Source organism: Daucus carota, chromosome 8 (genome assembly GCF_001625215.2).
Source record: "Daucus carota subsp. sativus chromosome 8, DH1 v3.0, whole genome shotgun sequence".
Lineage (NCBI taxonomy): Eukaryota > Viridiplantae > Streptophyta > Magnoliopsida > Apiales > Apiaceae > Daucus > Daucus carota.
This window is the reverse complement of record NC_030388.2, coordinates 17,048,979-17,062,889: the sequence shown is the minus strand read 5'-3', so window position 1 is coordinate 17,062,889 and position 13,911 is coordinate 17,048,979. Positions and strand designations below refer to the sequence as shown.

General features: G+C 31.3%; 1 protein-coding gene and 1 long non-coding RNA gene across 7 annotated transcripts; both read right to left on the bottom strand.

Moving 5' to 3' along the window:
• Nucleotides 1-625: 625 nt before the first annotated feature.
• Nucleotides 626-2,368, bottom strand: LOC108198242 (uncharacterized). Its single transcript, XM_017366005.2, has 6 exons — nt 2,337-2,368; nt 2,150-2,244; nt 1,919-2,010; nt 1,568-1,821; nt 916-964; nt 626-775 (listed from the first exon to the last, which is right to left on the bottom strand). Exons 1-6 carry the CDS (start codon nt 2,366-2,368, stop codon nt 626-628), a joined length of 672 nt encoding a protein of 223 aa, XP_017221494.2.
• An 8,897-nt stretch (nt 2,369-11,265) lies between these two features.
• LOC108198663 (uncharacterized) lies at nt 11,266-13,475 on the bottom strand. 6 transcript variants are annotated; one of them, XR_010286202.1, is made up of 6 exons: nt 13,237-13,475; nt 12,947-13,125; nt 12,042-12,162; nt 11,865-11,979; nt 11,642-11,774; nt 11,266-11,549 (listed from the first exon to the last, which is right to left on the bottom strand). It is a non-coding gene; the product is annotated as an uncharacterized LOC108198663 (long non-coding RNA). The 6 variants fall into 6 exon arrangements; XR_010286204.1 differs by adding an exon at nt 12,364-12,438 and having other exon boundaries at nt 12,947-13,440; XR_001802155.2 differs by having other exon boundaries at nt 11,865-11,969; nt 13,237-13,435.
• Between the last annotated feature and the right edge of the window lie 436 nt (nt 13,476-13,911).

Below are 13,911 nucleotides of genomic sequence, written 5' to 3'. Positions count from 1 at the left end.
TAGATCTCAATTCCACGGAACTGCGGATTTCTCGTTCTTCCCGATACTTTTATCCTCGAAATTGGTCCGATTTATCTTGTTTTTGTGGCTTTTGTTCCCCAGATCTAAGATTGCCTTGTTTTAGCCAATATTTCATTTACGCATTTGGTTGTTAGGTTATCCTGTTTGGTTTTGGTTTTTTTGTTGTCTCACCGTTTGTGTGAGTTTTGTTATTTTCTCACCGTTTGTGTGAGTATGATGCTTGATTTAGTAATAGAAATTGTCAAGGGATTGCATTTTCAGTCGATAGCTCAAACTGTTTGTGTCGGAAGCGAAAGTGGCGAAGTATGTGTAGACATCATCTTCAACAAATCACGTAATTTTATCTCCAAGATGAATGGATTAATCAGTGATTGTTTCTGTATTTTGTTTGTTCGACGCGACTGTTTATGTAGATGCCGTATGGTTTTTTATTATTGAATTAACTCATTTATCAAAAAAAAAAATTGTTCTATTAGATATATAATAGATTAGAAGCGGGTAAAAGAGTTTAGCCAGAGCCTGTTGTCTAAAAATTAAATCCAATAAATTGAATTACAAACTCAAAAAATAAAAAATTATCATCGTGAAGATTGACATATCCAACTTAATCGCGAAAATAGTATTTGAAAAAATCAAATGCACCAGCACTGGGATTTCTTGACCCTGTTGACTGATCAGAATTTAGACCTGGTACTTGCAGAGTTGGCTCCATCTGGGTACTAGATCTTCCCTCAAAATTTTGATTGCTAGCAACCTGCAACATAATAATATTAATTTAGCCTTCATCCCTCAGCTAAAAAAATAATTTACAGTTCACATTTTGTAGGCTCAGCTATGTAGGATATGATTAATATCCAACAAGCTATATATAGTGTACAAAGACTGTACTCATACCCATGCAAGCAGCAATGAGGACTGGGTAGAAGCTTGTTGCTGTTGGTGGCTGTGGCACAATAAGCAGGTTTATTAGAAATTCGATAGGCACACACAGAAATGAACTAATTCAACTGTGTCAACTTATTCATGTCATTCTCAATAATATAAGAAAATAAAAATAAAAAAACAACTTAAGATTACAACAGAGTACTGTGTCAGATAAAACTCACACCGCCTCAAGGAAGAATCAAGAACTGACGCAAAGACAACTTAACATTGCGCCATAAGAAGTACCCGTGGCGGAGCCAGGAATATATATGAGGGAGGGCTAAAATATAGAGTAATTCTTTTTTCCAACTATGAGTAGAAAAATGCAACAAAAAAAATAAATAAAAAACACAGATATTTCTCTCTTGCTCAGTGCTCTCTTGCTTTTCTAAATGAAATTTGAGAGCCTGCACTTTGTTTTTACAAGATTTCAGCGTGGGCACAACACATATATCTGGAAAACTGGACTGGGCTTAAGCAAAAAATGAGAAAAATATTTCAGTCACAATTTCCGGGGAGGGCCCAAACCTACCCTGGCCCATAGGTGCCTCCGCCATTGAGAAGTACCTAAATTTGTGCATGAAGCATTTTCCGTTAGACTATTTATAAGTGGAGTAAGTACCTGGTACTGAATACATTAGGCATTGAGTTTTCGAACCATGGTCTTTCTATCCCAGCAGTTGGCACCAATATAGAAGAACTAGGTTCCATTACGATATCCTTTCCCTTGCAATGAGAAGTATTGCCAACTATATGCTGGCTCATGGTCCTGGGAGAGATGTTTTGTAGCATGGTCCCTGCAGTCATTCCTTCAGAGAATCCAGGACTTGGCAGTACAAAGGACGTATCCAGTGTCGAGGCATCCCTCGAAATTTCCTAGGATTTTTCTCGAGTTAATGCAGTAGATCCATTAATCAGAAAACTAAGAATAATACAAGTGACTCAATTTATTCGAATAACTTGAGGATTTTACCTCACATCCTGGGATGTTGGAATAGATGGAGAAGTATTTGTTCCAAAACACTTCCCACCATTCAGCTAGAAAGCCTTGAGGAGCATCGATCACTAAATTATAAATCAAATAATTATTTCAGAAAATCAAATTTAATGAATTTCAGTACTGCATGCCTCAAGAAGACTAAAAAACAGTTAAGAAATTACATGAAATGTTGAATTAATGAAAAAAAATAATTAAAATACTGACCCGGGTTTAGCTCAAGATTTGCCTCTTCTGCAAATATCTTAGCAGCCTCGTGCATGTTATTTTTTCTCATATGATCGTGAATGTATAGCATCAGCCTGAAAATTCAAAAATCGAACTGTAAAAAGAAATAATTTAGAAAAAGCAGCAATATTAGCCCAACACTCACTACAGATAGAGAATAGCTTACATTCTATGAGTATCTTTATCCCCAAAATCCATTTCCACCAAATAGCAGGTGCGCGCAAACTGGTCCGAATACCGGTTTGCCAAATAAAAAAAAAACAATGTGAGATGAAACAATGTGCCACACTGTATTTATACTTGGAAAGGAGACAAAGATTTATGTACGGACCACGAAAAAAAAAGTGTCTATAGGCATTAGATTTGTCCATTTACATTAGACACATCTATTGGGATAAGAAGTGTCTATTGTCATTAGACAAATCAATTTTAATTAAGATGTATCTATTATCAAAATACACATCTATTGACATCATATATATATAGATGTTGCATTGATCATTTCAAAGTGATGGTTAATTTGAAAAACACAACGATACACATTCTCTTTTCTAGCAGAATTTCTGACTTTATCCGATTGAATTATTTGATAAACCACAAATAACTTCAATCGATACACATTTTCTCTTCTTGCAGAATTTCTGACTTTATCCGTTTGAATTATTTGATGAATCACAAATAACTTCAATCTGAAAGTGTTTACACGACTTCAGAAAAATCCAAGTTACCACCATAAATACAACAAAATATTCAACCCTATTAGTCTTTATATGGTAAATGTTTTGACACTCAGAAACGGTTAAATTTGATCATAAAAAAATGATATATACAAATTCAGGCAAGTCACAATCTGCATGAACATCGTTAAACCTTTACTACTATCCCTCAATCTACATCACTACGTTCTGAAAGAAATATTACATACTTTTTTCTTCTATTTGATAACCATCTGATCCGCACAAGAACATTGTAGCTTTTGGACAAAAACAAGAAATACACACTTCTTCAAATATAAGTTCAGCCAGAATGTCACTTGAAAACCTGCAGGACCTTCATTTACCCAAGTACAAACAAACATTTAGACTTAGAATTGAAGTCAGTCTTAAAGTCTTCATGTACCTTAACTTAGTTCCCCATGTAGGGAGGACCTCGCAGTTTATTCTCTCGTTGTAGTTGCCATTCTCTTTCTTGTAGATACTGTAGAAGTGGCGGCTTCTCTGCTCCCAAGTCTGTCCCGGTAACACATCCATAGGAGATCGGTCTTTGGTAACCATGAAACAGCTTCTCCCTTCTCTGTTCCTCTATTCCGCAGAGAGGCAAATTTGTGTTCAAATGCGGGTTATCCAAATAACCCATGGGGCTGGAAGGCAAAGGATTGCCCCACCTGTCGAAAAAATCAAACCTGGAAGCATCATGACTGTAGAAGTGTCTAAAGTCTCCTGGTGCATTAACTTGAACTGGCCATATGCGATCATTAGCTTGTTCAACAATATGACTGTTCCTGTACTGATAGAGCCATTCGGATGAGCTCATTCCAAGAAGTGGTGGATAGCCATCAATAAAATTTGCAAGCCGTGGGCTAAATGGTCCATGAGTAGGAGACAGGTTTGGGTACCTAGTGGTCGGTGTTGGACCTGATATTCCTTCGGCTTCTCTGATCTTAGCTCCAGTTTTAGACTCCGGAAAATTTGATGAATGGCCCTTCAACCAATTTGCATCAGCGGGTACTTGTGGTGCTGAAGGCATTGGAGCCACATACAGAGGAGAAGGGTTATAAGTAGTTGGAGAAAATTCTTTCTCATTCACAGATAGGCCACCAAGCGATGCAGAAGGCATTTCTGCAATCGGATCTAAGTCATGTCTATGAAGTGCCTTTGGCCCTTTATCACTATCAGCATGCATACTTTCTCTGTTGAACACCCAACCACTCAGCGAAGGAGGCCTAGCAGGATATGATCTAAGTCATGTCTATGAAATGTGTTGTTTAATTATATATTTAGGAAAATTGGTCAACTTTTCTTAAGTTTTAATCAAATACTTTCTTAATTTTTGGAAATTGATTACTTTTATTAAGTTTCAAAGATTCAAAATTTAAAAACTATTTATGAAGTCATTAATGATGACTTTATTGTGTATTTAGTGGCTTTTTGTTCCAGTTATGGATGTCACTTCTATGACTTATTGACCATTATCATGATCATTATATTTAATATGTTTAATTATATTTTATCTTTTGTTTCTATTCCTCGCTTAAATTTTAATTTTTATGTGTCTAACCAAAGGATTTTCCTTTGATTAGAAATTAATTAATACTAGCCTTTAACCCCGTGCATCGCACGGGCGTGTATTTGATTCGTGATTTATTAATTATAATTTAATTTTTAACACCATTTTTATTAGTATTTTAGTATTAATAAATTAGATTTTAGTTAAATTATATTAACCAACTGATTATATCTTCTAACGAAAGTTTATTATCTATCTATAAATATTTTTCTGATATTAATATGTGACAGTTTATTATTCAATTTAAATCAAAATTTTCATATTTCATATATCTTCATATGTTACGCAATTCGCAATGGTTCGTGTTTGTAATGAAATAGGACACGTTAGAGTTAAATTTCGAGTAGAATACGTTATAATTAAAAAGTAGCTTTTTTCAACTAATTATAAATTATATTTAAAATGATATTAATATACATAAGGAGTGCTTTTAGTATATGAAACTGTTTAATAGATATCTAGTTGTAGACTTTTAGTTTTAGAGCAGAGTACCAAACCAAAATTTTGTACGAATACAAATTATAACCATGTTGGTTTTTTATAGTATAGTATAGATTTCTATATTATTTTATTTTATATCTATTATATATATTTTTGTTTTGCTTTTTATTAGATTTTCTATTTTACTTTAACTAAATTTATATATGTGTGATTTTATTGTATGTTGATTTATGTGTTGTTTGGTTTGTTTTTTCAGGATATTTAGAAAGCTACCGGACTTATGGGCTTTCTTTTATTATTCATTTAACCTTATTGTCTAAACATCCGGAATTATACTTGCATGACTTTCGGTTAGATGATAAACTTTCTTGAAAAAAAAGAAATCGAAAATGCGGTTTATCGTATTTCGGTATAATTCATCTACGAATATATAGATCTACAAAAAAATAAAAATAAATACGAAGTGTCTTGTCCTGCTCTATCCTGCCAACTGGTTCAATATTAGACCCCTTCTTTTATTAGATAGGAAAGACGTGCCTCCACATCACGATCATAGAAGGAGTTAGCCCAGAACTCATCTATCCAGCCCAGCCATGCATGTAACCGGCTCGATAGGAGCTGGCCACCATAATAAAATGTTTTGATGTCAACCACAAAATGATGTCAACAAATTAAGTCATAGTAAAATGTTTTTTGTGTGGTTGGATAAATTTTTTCCATATCTACAACATATTAGATATAAAAATTATTAAGATAATAATAATATATTATAAGCCATCGTTTAAAGTGTTTCAATATATTTTTATAAATCAAAATTCGAAAAAAAAATAACTAAAAAAAGATTATTTTCAAATTCTTGAATTCTGATCACTTATATAACTTCTTTATGTATGAATAGCTTGATTTTTACTTATGAACTAGCTTCCTAACCCGTGCTTGTTTTAAATTATTTTTTTGATATATTGTTATATCTTTTATTCATTTTTTTAAAAAATTGAGATTATTTATATTATGAAAATAATTTAAATTTGATATTTACGTGTATTTTAAGTCATATTATCTTGATGTCTAAATGTACATATATCCTCACTATGATGATATTTATTAAAATATAAATATAAAAAAACTATACACTATTTAAAATTTTATTATATAATTAAATTATCCTTCACCTAAAATTATTCTAAATTTGATAAAAACAAATAAGATTCTTGTCGAATCAGAATCTTTGTCGTATAGTTAAAAAATCATATATATAATTTTATTAAATCATATATATAGAATTTTATTAAATCACAATAATTAGATATTCTAAAAATCAGCTGATTAACCGAATAATCGATAATCAGGCGAATTTTTAATACGATTTGATAAAATTGATTAAATCGATGATTAATTGGTCAAAACTGGATTAATCAGTCAAAAATCAGGTAGAACATTAAAATTTACAAAATTTGTGGGGAAAATTAAAAATTTTAAAAATGATTAGATATATATTATTTATACGTATAATATCAAAATAATTCCAAATAATGATCATGTTATAATTAATGTATATTAATGCTTAGACATTAATGTATAATAAGTACGTTAGTATTAAAAGTCAATAATATCCTTTATATATATTAAACTATGTGTAATAAGGAGCTCATTGGAGTTCTAATTTTGTATTGGTTTTTAAATTTGAAATTAAGAATTCTGTAGAGAATCAGTTGGAGATGCACTTGAATACGAAGTCTCGTGTCCAGCTCTATCCTGCCAACAGCTGGTTCAATATTATAAGGGTCACGCCCCTTCTTTTATACTCCCTCCGTCCCCCTGAGTTATATACATGGGGCAGACGGGGACGCGGCACAGACTTTAATGCTCCTGTAAAGTATAGTTCTATAACTTATTTTTAAGATATTTCTTTTCTGAATAAAAGTTTGAATGTTATATTATTATTCAGATGAAGAAAATTTTCAAAATAAGTTATAGAATTATATTTTATTAGAGCATTGATGTGCTTGTCGAGCATCAAAAAAAATGTATAGAATTAAAAATAACAAGGAAAGACGTGCCTCGTCACGATCATAGAAAGAGTTAGCCCAAAACTCATCTATCCGGCCCAACCATGCATGTAACTAGCTCGATTGGGCCTAGCCAAATTAAGCCATAATAAACTGTTTTGATGTCAATGATTGGTTTATTAACTTTAGACTTAAAGTGGAAAATAATTTTAATTTATGTGTTCAAGGTAAGTTTTGTCGATATCTACAACTTACTAGATATAAGAATTATTATAATAATAGTTAAATATTACTCCCTTCGTCCCCGTGATTGTTTACGTTCACTGTTTGCACGCATTTTTAGGTTCTTATAAAGTATGGTTTCATAATTATTTTTTAAAATTTTTTTTTTCTAAATAAAAGTTTAAACACCAAACTTTTATTCAGAGAATTTTTTTAAAAAAATATATTATAAAACTATATTTTAAATGAGTGTGGAAAAGCATGCCAAAAAGTAACGTAAAGAAATGAGAGGGACAGAGGGAGTATAAGCTACCGTTTAAAGTGTTTCAATATATTTTTATAAATCAAAATTCAAAAAAAAATCACTAAAAAAAGATTATTTTTCAAATTCTTGAATTCTGATCACTTATATAACTTCTTTAGATCCTCTTAAATTCTTTCTTAAAAAATACACCCTCCGTTTCAAGATGTATTACGCTTTGACTTTTTGCACGTAGTTTAAAATCCTTTGACCATATACTTATATTTATTATTTTTAAAATTTTATTTTATTAAATAAAAGTATATAGTCAAAATTTTAAAGTATAATTTTTTTTAAAAAAAAATGATGATTCTAGGTGCTTGGTCAAAACTCTTTGAAATGTGCGTAAAAAGTCAAAACGTCATAAATTTTGAAACGGAGGGAGTAATATAATATGTGGCTCCTAGTATGTTAATACATTGAATATCGTGACAACCATACTCTTAATACTTGCTCTTTACTCATATTTTATTATTATTTGAGAGAAAAGTTGGAGAGAGAATTAGAGAGAAGTGCATAAAAATAGAAGAAAGTGATTATTTTATTCAATAAAAATAAGTTAGGAGCACCTAGATGCTCTTTAAAAAAAGGAGAGATAAGAAACCCTTAAATTTTTAAAGAGTTCTAGGAGCCCATTGGAGCTCTATTTTTCATATCCTCCTATATTTTAGAGTTAAGAGTTTGTTTAAGGAACTCATTGAAATGCTCTTATGTACAAAGAAGTTGATTTTTACTTATAAATTACAAGCGGGCAAAAAAGTTTAGCCAAAGCCAATAGTCTAAAAATTAAATCCAATAAATTGAATTACAAACTGAAAAAATAAAAAAATTATCATCCCAAAGATTAAGGTAAACTATTACTGGCTAGTTAACATTTATCCAACTTAATCGCGAAAATAGTATTTAAAAAAATCAAATGCACCAGTACTGGGATTTCTTGACCCTGTTGACGGAGAATTTAAACCTGGTACTTGCAGAGTTGGCTCCATCTGGCTGCTAGTTCTTCCCTGAGAATTTTGATTGCTAGCAACCTGCAACACAATAATATTAACTTAGCCTTCATCTCTCAGCTAAAAAAATAATTTAGACTTCATCCATGTGTAGCATTTTCTAAATTTTTATAGGCTCGGCTATAAACAGAGCACAAAAACTGTATTCATACCCCTGCAACCAGCAATGAGGACTGGGTAGAAGCTTGTTGCTGTTGGTGGCTGTGGCACAATAAGCAGGTTTATTAGAAATTCAAATGCGGGTTATCCAAATAGACCATCAGCGTGGAAGGCAAAGGATTGCCCCACCTGTCGAAAAAATCAAACCTGGAAGAATCATGGCTATAGAAGTTTCCAAAGTCTCCTGGTGCATTTACTTGAACTGGCCATATGCGATCATTAGCTTGTTCAACAATATGACTGTTCCTGTACTGGTAGTCTGGTAGAGCATCAGACAATTTTTTATGCTTGTGAATAAAAAAAAATAGAACTGATTATACTCATTTACAATTTGTTTGCGTAGCTAAAAAGAAGTCACTCCAGAGAAAGCAGTCACTCCAAAAGAAGAAGATGAAGGTGGAGAGAAGGCAATATGGACGTAGAGATTTTTGGGTTTTGGTCAGGAACAGGGTTTAGAGGGAATGGAAGAAAATAGTGTAGTACTCCCTCCGTTTCTTTTTTCTTTTCCTGTTTGTGATGTCGGTACTCTTCATAACATGAGACAAATTACTAATTTACATCTAATATATAAAACTATATATAGTCATGAGTGATCTAGTTAGATTCGTATACACGAGTACTTTAATACGGTGAAGTTTTAATATTTAATGCTAATACGAAATGAAAGATATTAACGATAAAAAAATGTGTGTTGGCAAACGTGAAAAACACAAACAGGAAAAGCATTTAGAGACGGAGGGAGTAGCATTTAAGCTGGCCATGATATAGTAAAAGCTTTGATCCGCCCATTGTGTTTCAGAGGTTAACAATCACAAAATTCATTTTGCGTCCAAACAATCTAGTAACTATATTTTTAGCTACGCAAACAAATTGTAAATGAGTATAATCAGTTCTATTTTTCTTTATTCACAAGCATAAAAAATTGTCCAGCTCAATCCTGCCAACCGATCCAATGTTTTTAGAGATGGCAATCAGTTTTGACAAAAACCGAACTCGAACCGAATAGTATTTTTCAAAACCGAACCCGAACAGAATTGAACTGAAAATCGAAGTTCAAAAACCAAACCCGAATCACCGGTTTTCGGTTCGGTTCAGTATAAACCGAAACCCAAAAATTATATAAAAAACATTAAAAAACTATTAGAGAACATTATGTTCTACGATATAATTCACAAGTAGAACAATAATCTTAATGCTTGTTAAAGTTGAAATATATTAATGATTAAGTGATAATTATGTTTAAGTGTACTTGTAAATGATAAATTATATGAAAAAAATTTACAGTCAAAGATATTATTTATAATTAAAGTAAAAGATTGTGACTGGTACTCTAATATTATTGTGTACTTCATAGAACTTGACCTATATTATATAATGATATAAAATAAATCTATACTATCGGATTCATTCGCGTTTCAGATATCCGGGTCGGGGATTTTGTTCGGTTGGCCTAAAAATCAAACTCGAACCAAATTAAACGGTTTTGAAAAATAAAAACCAAAATCGTAACCATACCATAAAAATCGGGTTCGGTAAGAACCATTCAGATCGATTCAATCGGATATCCGTCGGTTCGGAAAATTTTATCATCCGTAAATGTTTTATGGGTCACGACCCTTCTTTTATAACAAGGAAAGACGTGCCTCCTCGTCACGATCATAGAAGGAGTTAGCCCAGAACTCATCTGTCCAGCCAGCCAGGCATGTGAGTGGCTCGACAGGGGCCTAGGTAAATTATGCCCGAACAAAATGTTATGATGTCAATGATTGGTTTATTGAGTTTATAAATTTTCAAGTTCTCTTAGTTATACGAGAAAGTATCTTGTGACAAAAAAAGAATAATAAATCTATATGTATTTTGATAAATTTTTTCGATAGATACCACTTATTAGGTATAAAAATTATTAAGATAATAATAAAATTTAAGTTATCTTTTAAAGTGTTTCAATATAATTTTATAAATTAAAATTTGGAAAAAGAAAAATCACTAAAAGAAGATTATTTTTAAATTCTTTAATTCTGTCACGTATAACTTCTTTATGTACGAATAAATTGATTTTTAATTTATAAAGCGCGCAAAAAAGTTTAGCCAAAGCCTATTGTCTAAAAATTAAATCCAATAAATTGAATCACAAACTCAAAAAATAAAAAAATTATCATCCTGAAGATTAACATATCAAGGTTATCTATTACTAGCACTACATCATATTTCACCTGTTGCAACGGCTGAAAAATGTAGCCTTAGGGCCTAAAACTGTTACAATAGACGTTTTAGTAACATTTTTGCCAAAATTCGGTGTTGCATTTGCTGCCGTTGCAAGAGAACCCTGTTGCAACATATATTTGGTTTCTTGCAACATTATTGAGGTATTGCAATAGACTTTCAATTGTAATCTATTGCAACATTTTCGAGGCCTTTGGTAACAATTTTATACTGTTACAATAAATTTACTGTAACATTTCTTTGTAACACTATATACTTAAAAACTGTTGCATACCAATAATTTGAAATTTTGTTGTAACAGTTTTGTGCAACAATATTAAACCAATTGCAATACTTTTAGTTTTTTGGTAACACATAATGCTTTTAAATTTTTTGGCAACATTATGTATTCTGTTGCAATACTTTTAAGGCTTAATTTACAATGATACTATATAAATGCAATAGTACCCTGAAATTTTCTTGACTTGAAATTAACCAAAAGAAAATACAAAGTACAAACCGAGTCATCAAGTTGAAAGATACATAGAAACCGGACTAATGTACCAATTTATAAACCATCCTTATAAAAGTCAATCTAAAAGCAAGAATAGATGAAGAAGTAATAATAAAAAGTGACTAAAAATCTTCATTCATCACTATGTTGAGCAGCTGCATTCCCATCCTCCTCGTTCTAAAGTGACTAAAAGCTGCATTCTATATTTTCATCTGCATAAGTGTAGTTTAATAGACTGCAAGGCAATAACAGGAACAAAATTTAAATTCTATAAGTACAAATACTACATATGTTTGTCGACAATTTAGTTATATATGTTACATGTACCTTGTGCACATGACCCATTCATACTTAAATTAGTCCCATTAGCATAAAGAGGTTTCTGAACTTCTGCAAGGTTGAAATAGAAGCCTCTTTCATTAACCATGCAAACATCAACTCCTACACTAATTTTAGTAGCCTGCAATAATGAGATAGTCTTACATAAGTACTACTATGCAATATAATCAAAGGTAAATAATTAAAAAATGAGGTAGATTGATTTGTGTACCATTTTCCGTAGACGTAGCCCTTATTCTACTATGGATGGGTAGCAAATATAGAGAATCACAACATAATTGTAGTGCACCTCCCCATCTAGTTAGGTTCTGTATCTCTAATCAAAGCTGATGGGATAAGTATCAGCAAATATATATGATAAAAAGAAATAATAAATTAGTTTTTATACCTCATGAATGTACGAGCTACATATACTTTTCCCTTCATGCCCCCGTATGTACCCATATGAAGCATTGAGAATGCCACCTTTAGTGCAATCACCAGTGATCTTCTTTTACAAGTCTAGTAACCTGCATTATATTTAAAAGTAACTACTTTAAGTTCTACTACTAGTATTAAAGTAAGTTTCAAAGTTGTTTGTACGTAATGGTTAGCTTTTATCACACATAGGCTAAGTAAACAGAGAGTAAAAGTGAGTAAACAATCAATAATGAACATATACAAACAAGATTAGAAAATTAAATATAAAAAGATATGTATAAATAAAACACCATCTTGGTGGCATTGTGTGCATCAAGCTCTTCTTCTGGCAGCAATTCTAAAGAAGACAGCTCCTCCTTTATAGCCTGATACAATTTATGTCATTCATCTCAGGTTTATTATAAGCTAACATATGTAAATGGTTTTTTAATATTAACACAATGTGTGATGGATGAGAGAATCAACTTAAATTTTCCTTGTTTCAGTTAGTTCTCAATTTCTCATTATTGTTTTCTTTTTTATTAAATCTTGTCCTACAGCATAGTGTTTAAAATTCTGTCAAAGTGAAAATACCAACACACAGCTTGACATATGCTCTTTCACAACCAATTAACCATTTTACTATCTAACTATTTCCAAAAGTAAAAAAAAAACAAATAAAGGTCACTATAATAAAACTCAATTTGGCATGTGGATCAGGCATATGACAGAATAACAAACAGGCATGACATCTTTATACATTAAAACAGACAAACACATACACATACTCACTAATAAAGCAAAAACGAGCAAAGTTCCAAGCAAGCAATACACTAAGCAACCAAGTACTAAAAAAGAATGACTAAGCAACGAAGTAACAGAAAAGAATAATACCTTGCTTTGGTTACCTCGCTACTAAGCAAAACCCAAACATCCAAATTACAATCACAAAAAACAACTCCAAACTCCAATGAAAACCCGCTTGAACTTTAAGCTTTAAAGTCCGGTCGAAACCCACTTGACCCTCTTACACCCACATGACCCCATCGAAAAAATTGACCCACTTGAGAAAACTAACCAAAATAACACAAAAGGAAGGTAATTGAAATATTGAGTTCTTAGACACAGACATCCTTGACACAAAGAAACAAATCTATGCAAGAAAGACCCAGACAATGACATACCCGGAGGTTTTATGAGTTTGTACCAGCAAATCGAACAATCGAAACTCTAAAGGAAACAAATCGGAGCTTGTATGACCTTCTAATTGACCATAAGAGCTTGTATGAGTTTTTACTCAACCAGAATGATCGCATCGGAGCTTGTATGAACAAATAGAAGAATGAGAAAAGAAGGGCAGCTTATATGTTTTAATGTTTTTTGTCTAATGTTTATGTTTTAAACCTGTTAAACTTAATGTTTTATTTTTAGAAAATGTTACAAAGCGGGAGTTGTGAAATTGATTAAGGGGGGAAATTTATTTAATTTTTTATTAAGTGTGCACGCCGGCAACTCGTAAAATTTATTTAATTTTATAAAAAAATTACTATTTTACGGTACATGCTGTTTTAAATTTTTTAATATTTATTAAAATAAGTTAACCATTAATATTAATATAGAATCTAATATTTTAATATTTATAAAAATAAATTAATCAATTATTTGCTAATTAGAATGTTCTTACAATTAATTTTATCCATATTAATTACATTAGGTTAGATGATAAGATCATTTTAAAATTATTTTTTTAAAAAAATTTAAACTTATTTAAAAATAATTAAATATTTCTACAATATTTAAAATATATAAATATTTATTTCCTTGGACGACCTTATATATATTTTTAAATTGAATATTGA